Here is a 7,342-nt window from a genome sequence, read left to right on the forward strand (position 1 = left end):
AACAAAATGATATCTCTAGATGGTAAATTTATATATGGCTTTTATTTGTCCTTTATTTCTTTTAAAATTTATATTATCTGTTTTTCCCAATGAAGACATATTATATAAATAATAAAATCTTGGACAAATATGTACAGCTCTTGGCAGTGTGTTTCTGCAGACATGGTGTTTTGTACACTGGTCATGGTGCTATAGCAACTATTTTCTAAGCAGCAAAACTATCAGAGTTCTGAACCAATGCATTGCAGCATCCTCATGCAGCTCAATGGATATGAAGCATTTTAAAAACACATGAAATGTCATTTCGAAGAGTTTGCGAGTGGCTAGTTCCAATAAGTCTGTCGGCTGTCAGTCACAGGAGTGGTCCCGAGTTGTCTGGTAGTGGGTCCAGGACATCTAAGGCAGAGGGACTTTGTCTCCTGGGTTACCTGGGTCACACGGGCCAGAAAGAGGGAAAAGGGCTTCCCTGCTGCTTAGTCTGCATGTCAAAGGCATGCTTCCCACTGTGCCCTTTGCTATCTCTAAGAAAATGGCTAGTCTAATACTAGCACCATCTCTAGCTCGCCCAGCTCCAGCCAAAGGCAGAGGCGAAGGGGGTGAATAAGGAGGTCTTTATACCATGGATCCTACAAAGCAGACTGCCCGCAAACCCACTGGTGGTGAAGCACCAGGAAGCAACTGGCTACAAAAGCCACTCTCAGGAGTGCGCCCTCTACAGGAGGGGGACAGGCACCTCATCACGACAGGCCTGGTACTGTGCCACTCCATGCAATTATACATTATCAAAAGTCTACTGAACTTCTGATTCTCAAACTTCCTTTCCAGCATCTGGTGCGAGAAATTGCTCAGGTCCTCAAGACAGATCTGCGCTTCCAGAGCGGAGCTGTTGGTGCTTTGCAGGAGGCAAGTGAGGCCTCTCTGGTTGGCCATTTTGAAGACACCAACCTGTGTGCTATCCATGCCAAATGTGTAACAGTTGGATGCAGAAAGATATCCCCCTAGCACACTGCATACCTGGAGAACATGCTTGAGAGTCCACTATGATGCAAAAACAATTCATTATCAACAATAAAAAGTCCCTTCTTATTATTAGTAGTTTTGAATGTTACATCCCCCCACAATGGGGTCAAATGATACTTAAGTATACGACTGCAACTAGAAAAACAGGGGACAGAAATCAGGTATTGGCAGTTTTTCCATTTTCATTTGTGTGTGAATTTTAAATATAAATGAAGGGACGTGACACATTAATGCCAGTCAAAATGTTTCAGTGAACAAGTTTCAGCAGTTCAACTTTATAACAATTTAAATTGTTAAATAAACCTGTTAAATTTATCCGGACAGTGCCAGCATTTGGATATTTTTTAACAAGTAAATTTCTTATTGAGGCCATTAAATGGTGTTTGTAGCATTTTTATTACACAGAATATCCCATCCATTCACTATACTTTTCTAACTGAGCGGTTCGACATGCAAGTACATGTTTTTAATGTTGTCTGTTTTCTGTGCTGTTCCTGTAAGTTATTCTTGAAAAATAAAGCTATTTTCAAGAATAAATAATTCTTACAAAAAGAAAAAGATGTTAAAATATAAACTTATAGAAACAGCACAGAAGATAGACAACATTAAAATACGTTAAACCATATAAAAAAGAGTGAAAAACTAATATCCTTACTGTGTTTTGAACAGTTTTTGAAAATAATTTAATTAATGACCTTCAAAAATTTTTGTGGCATATGGGTTGAAAATCACTGATTTAGCATCTCCGTTTAAACACCTGCGGAGAACTGTACTAGTAGCTACTTGAAGACGAGGAAAGTCCTGACAGTAGGAACAGTGACATGGTCTGGAAACCATGGGTTGGTGCCACCAGGGTCCCCTTGGGTTGGTGCCTTAGGGGTTCACCTTTTACACCAGGTCTAGTTTTATTAGAAAATAAAATTCTTCATCCTGGTAACCTGGAAGAAGTTTCAATCAGCTCTTTCATCATTATGAAAACATGTTTGGATAAATTGATTTGGCCTCAGTCTGTTAAACATCCTTGGGTGTTCTGTTTTTGCTAGGACTTACCTCGAACAAAGACATAAGCACTGTATTGTTCATAATATTCTCCCATTCGTACACGAATTGTATAGAGGCCTTCATCTTCTTTGTTGAGATGGGAAAATGTGAGTGTTGCCCGCTCTCCACTCCAATGTGTCTGTACCCATTTTGATGGAGAAACAGGTTCTCCTAAACATTAAAAAAAGTAAACAAAGTAATGTACTTTTCCTCCATTATTCCCTTCTTCTCCCCACGGCCACCCACTTCCTTTCTCTTAAACTTTTCTATATTGAAAGCTATTTAACCACTAGAGGAAGCCCCTAGGACTTTGAGTCATTGTACTAAGTTTATACTAATTACAATACTTAATCAAAAGTTTGGGGACCAGGCTTAGATATGTAATTTTCAGGGAACTGGTGCAAAATTAAATCGCAAGTCCCCTTGTTCAAAAAGCAGAGAAAAAGTTAAGTTAAAGCTGCTAAAATATTCCTGCACATTATTGGGCAAAAGAATAGAAAAATTATGTGCTCACTTCGGCAGCACATTTACTAAGAATAGAAAAAGTAGAAATGTATTTTAAAAATAACTAAAGACAAGAAATAAGAAAACTGGAAAAAAAGCCAAAACAATTTTTCAAGAATAAATAATTCTTACAAAAAGAAAAAAGGTGTTAAAACATAAAGCTATTTTCTTTAAGAATATTTTATTACTTATAAAATTTAAAAGAGAAAAATTGCAAAAAATTTTGGGGGCTATAACTTCATATACAATGAATAATATTGCTTTACTAATGTGATGTCATGACTGATAATACACACAAAAGATATTTCTGGCTTACTTTTCTACATATTCATTTATTAATCATCCAAATTTATACTTTCAGCAACTTCATTTTAAATCTGTATAATTTATAAAGGCACTCTTTAATAAATGCGTGCTCACAGATGAGCTTCCATAACATTTTGAGAAGGACCTTTTTGCTGATATCAACTGTTATGTAGCCGTTAAGAGGGTTCCATAGGCTATAACAACCTTAGGTTAACTTTCTGATAAACTATTTCAAGATGTAAATTTTAGTACCCTAGAACTGATGATTCTCGAAGAATAGTTTTTCTAAAAAGATTTAACTCTTCATACAGTTTCATGAAAGCTAAGTTGAATTTTAAATGTAAATTTATGCAGCTGCATTATGTTTAGTCTAATTCATGGAGGTCACACTAAGACCAAAAATGACTTGTGATTTTTATATAAGTCAGAACACCTGTTGTGCATTCTATTGTTGTTTCTTCAGTTACAAGTCTTAATTTAAAAACTGTCCTCCTTGGCTTGGTGCCTGTAGCTCAGCAGCTAGAGCACCAGCCACATACACCAGAGCTGGTGGGTTCAAATCCAGCCCAGGCCTGTCAAACAACAACAACTACAACCAAAAAATAGTTGGGCGTTGTGGGGGGCACCTATAATCCCAGCTACTTGGGAGGCTGAGGCAAGAGAATCTCTTAAGCCCAAGAATTTGAGGTTGCTGTGAGCTATGACACCACAGCAGTCTACCAAGGGCAACATACTGACACTGTGTCTTAAAAAAACAAACAAACCAAAACTGTCCTCCTTTTGAATTATTGACTCAACATTTCACATAAAAATTGTGAGGTTTTTAGCATCAAATGCTAAAATCTTTAATTTCTATTTCCAAGTCTGCCCAGAGACCAGAGGTTTCAAAGTCTTTGAGAATTCTAATAACTGCCTACAGGCTTTATTATGATATCTCCAGGTACACTTTTATTTCATAATATTCTGCTGACAAAGTTTACTGCCTCATTGCTGGCAGTTCCTCCCCTTGCACTCAGGCCGGGGAGTTAATATTTGTGCAGATCCCACAGAGATGAGTTCTGGGGATAGATGGACTCCCTACTCTGGGCCCTCACGCTGCCTCCACGTGGAGCCCCTCCCTTCCTCTGGGGCTACAGTCAGTATCACCTCTGCTGCTGCTGGTGCCACCACCATGGCTAATTCTAATCTGGCCTTGGTGTTGCTCCCAGCAATCACCTGGGAATCCTGTGGTGCCACAGACTGCCGCAAGTGCTCAAATGCCCACCAGGCCTGCTATTTGGTGAGCATGCTGCCTGCCGTCCCCTGCCCACTGTTCTGGGGGAGGCCTGCATCCACACATGCCTGCCTGGCTCAGGGCCGTCTCCCCCAAAACCTGCATGCTTGGACTTCACATATAAAACACAGGTTCAAAGATAAAATGATTATGAATTCAAGACTGTGATAGCAGAGCATTAATCCTGACTTTTCAGGCACGTGAGACTTCCTACAGGACTGCACAGTTTACATGGCCTAAAAGTCAGCCTTGGAAGAGATCTATATTTTAACCCCATCTCTTTCATTAACTGTACAACTCTTTTTTTTTTGAGACAGAGTCTTACTACGTCACCCTCGATAGAGTGCAGTGACATCATAGCTCACAGCAATGTCAAACTCTTGGGCTTAAGTGATTTTCTTGCCTCAGCCTCCCATGTGGCTGGGACTACAGGTGCCCGCCACAATGCCAGCTATTTCTTTGTTGTAGGTGTCATCATTGTTGTTGGGCAGGCCCAGCTGGGTTTGAACCCACCAGCCCTGGTGTATGTGGCCAACAGCTACAAGTGCCAAGTCAAGTGTGCAACTTTGGGCAGATCACTTAAACTTCCTGGGTCTTAGATTTCTTTTCATGAACAAAATGGAGTTGGAACCATTGTCATCCTGAAGTCCCCTCCAGGAAACACCACAAAGGATTATCATTAAACTGTTTTTTTCCTTCCGTCATTTATCTATATTTTCCCAATGTTTATTTTATAAAACAGTTACACAGAAAAATTATATGAATAACATTACTAAAACACAGAGTAACTAAGAGTGTCTGGAATTTTAAAGTTTTTTGTTGTTGTTTTGTTTCATTTTGTTTTTTGAGACAAGAGTCTCACTCTGTCACCCTTGGTAGAGTGCTGGAGCGTCCTAGCTCACAGTAACCTCAAAACTCATAGACTCAAGCGATCCTCTTGCCTTAGCCTCCTGAGTAGCTGGGACTACAGGCATCTGCCACAATACCCAGCTGTTTTTAGAAACAGGGTCTCACTGTTTTTTAGGCTGGTCTGGAACTCCTGAGCTCAAGCAATCCACCTGCCTTAGCCTCCCAGAACACTAGGATTATAGACATGAGCCACTGCACCCGGCCTGGAATCCTAAAGTTTTTAAGGACTTTAAAATATAATCCCCTCTAGAAATAAACATGGTGAAGACTTTAGGATAAATTAAAAGGAACGAAGGGAGTCTCTGGGTCTGTCAGTTGCTATGTCCACAACACATCCCTTATTATCATAGCTAGGAGCTAGCTTCACAGATAAACATGCACCGGGCGAATTCAATTTCTTAAATTTCAATGCTTTTTTCACTACCTAGGTATGAAGGGATGCAGGTAGGTCTGAGAAAGTACACGTTTTCCCGTGAGGTTTTTCTCCTGCATTGGACCTCCTGTTCAGTGATATAAGAGGAGGTCCAGGGTGGTGAAAAGAGCTTTGGGCTTCGAATGAAAACCATCAGCTCTGAAGGTCTCACGTGGCCAGAATTTGGCCGTGAAATTTGGGGCAATCCTTTCTTTATTCTCCCAGACAGTTTCAACATCTTAGTTTGTTGAATGAAATAATCTGGCATAGAAACTCAGTTTATTTGGAACTAAGATTTATTGTTATTTTAGAAATAATATTATTTCCTAAATCCAATGCTTCAACTAATCAACTTGTTTTGATAGATTTTTCATTTTTTTAAATTTTCTTCGGTTTGATCTGGAGTGTTAGCTAGACTTTAAATAGACTTTGACCCAAATAGGATTTCAAAGAGAAAATTAAATGCTTGTTTTTTTCTCACACCACAGTATTATGGCTCTAGGCCTTTTGGAAGCAAAGGAAGGCTGAATTGTGATTTTAAAACCACATTCAGAGGAATTGACAATGGAAAGATTTTCTTTCTGTTCCACCAGCTCCAGTTTTAATACGCCATAAAATGAAAGGGTGATTTTTATCTACTTTGTGTCCTTAAATGGCATCTGTATAACTTGTACATTTCGCATGCAGAATATACCTATCAGAAGTTTTAAAATTAACACATTAGAACAAAAATGTCCAGGTCTAAATGTCCTCTTCATTTGTTCTGCTAGTTTATAAAGAATATCATGGCTTTTTTGCTTTTTGTTTTGTTTTGAGACAGGCCTCACTCTATTGCCTTGGCTAGAATGCAGTAGTATTATCATAACTCACAGCAACCTCAAAATCCTGGGCTCAAGTGATCCTCCTGCCTCAGCTTCCCAAGAAGCTATGACTACAGACATGCACCACCACTCCTGGCTAATTTTTCTATTTTTTGTCAAGACAGGGTCTCACTCTTGCTCAAGCTGGTCTTGAACTCCTAGGCTCAAGTACTCCTGCTTTAGCCTCCCAAAGTGGTATCATTATGTTAACCCCCAGACTCAATTCAAGCATCACTCTGAGAGTCCGAACATCGCTGCAAAGGCATGAGGAATTTTATTCATTCAAGCTCAGAGCCTGGGCTGTCCTTTAAGAAAAAGCGGGAATAGCCCTTACAGACTATCTAGAAAGTCCCTTTATACTTCTCCCACTTCCCTCCCATTAGACCATCCCACCCCACCCCCTTATTGGTAGGTAAACCATGTCTGTCCTAAACTGACAGGTACAGGGTGGTCGTGTTCAGGGTTGATTGGCTCAGGGATGAGTCTTCTTTGTCTCAGGTGAGCGAATGAGAGGGAAGGGATAAAGGTCGCAAATGGGGCGAGTGCAGAGTAGAGTGGCGAGTGCAAAAAGGGGAGGGGGTCAGGATGTGGGCTGTAACACCTAGGTATGATAAGGTCCTTAGTATGCTGCTGAGGCTTGTGTTCTGAATAAACAACAAAGGAGGTAGTTTGACTTGTGACTTGAGTTAATTAGTTTTGCTCCCACAATTACAGGCATAAGCCCAACACCTGGCAGGACTTTATTGTTTTGTAAAGTTAAGAGTTTTAAAATTTCACACAATTTCTGTGGTATAAATGGTAAGTCTATGAGGAAGGGTATTTTACCAAATAAAAATTAACTTATAAAATTAATGTGTATATTTTTTGTAATTCTTTCCAAGTAATATATACTTAGTGAAAAGAATATATATTTTTTGTAATGCTTTCCAAGTAATATATGCTTAGGAAAATATCACATACATACTATGAACCTGGTTGCTACTTTGCTGTATATGTAAACACTTTTTTTTTTTTTTT

At 39.4% G+C, this 7,342-nt stretch overlaps 1 protein-coding gene across 2 annotated transcripts in view; it reads right to left on the reverse strand.

Moving 5' to 3' along the window:
* The window catches only part of MYOM1 (myomesin 1), a 118,465-nt gene that overhangs the window by 77,561 nt on the left and 33,562 nt on the right, over positions 1-7,342 (reverse strand). For both annotated transcript variants that reach the window (XM_003801614.3, XM_003801613.2), the window contains exon 9: positions 2,071-2,232. In XM_003801614.3, the coding sequence (XP_003801662.2) occupies positions 2,071-2,232 (162 nt within the window). The remainder of the gene's footprint in view (positions 1-2,070; positions 2,233-7,342) is intronic.

The sequence above is a fragment of the Otolemur garnettii genome, unplaced genomic scaffold (genome assembly GCF_000181295.1).
Source record: "Otolemur garnettii isolate 467f Iridium unplaced genomic scaffold, OtoGar3 scaffold00213, whole genome shotgun sequence".
Taxonomy (NCBI): Eukaryota; Metazoa; Chordata; class Mammalia; order Primates; family Galagidae; genus Otolemur; species Otolemur garnettii.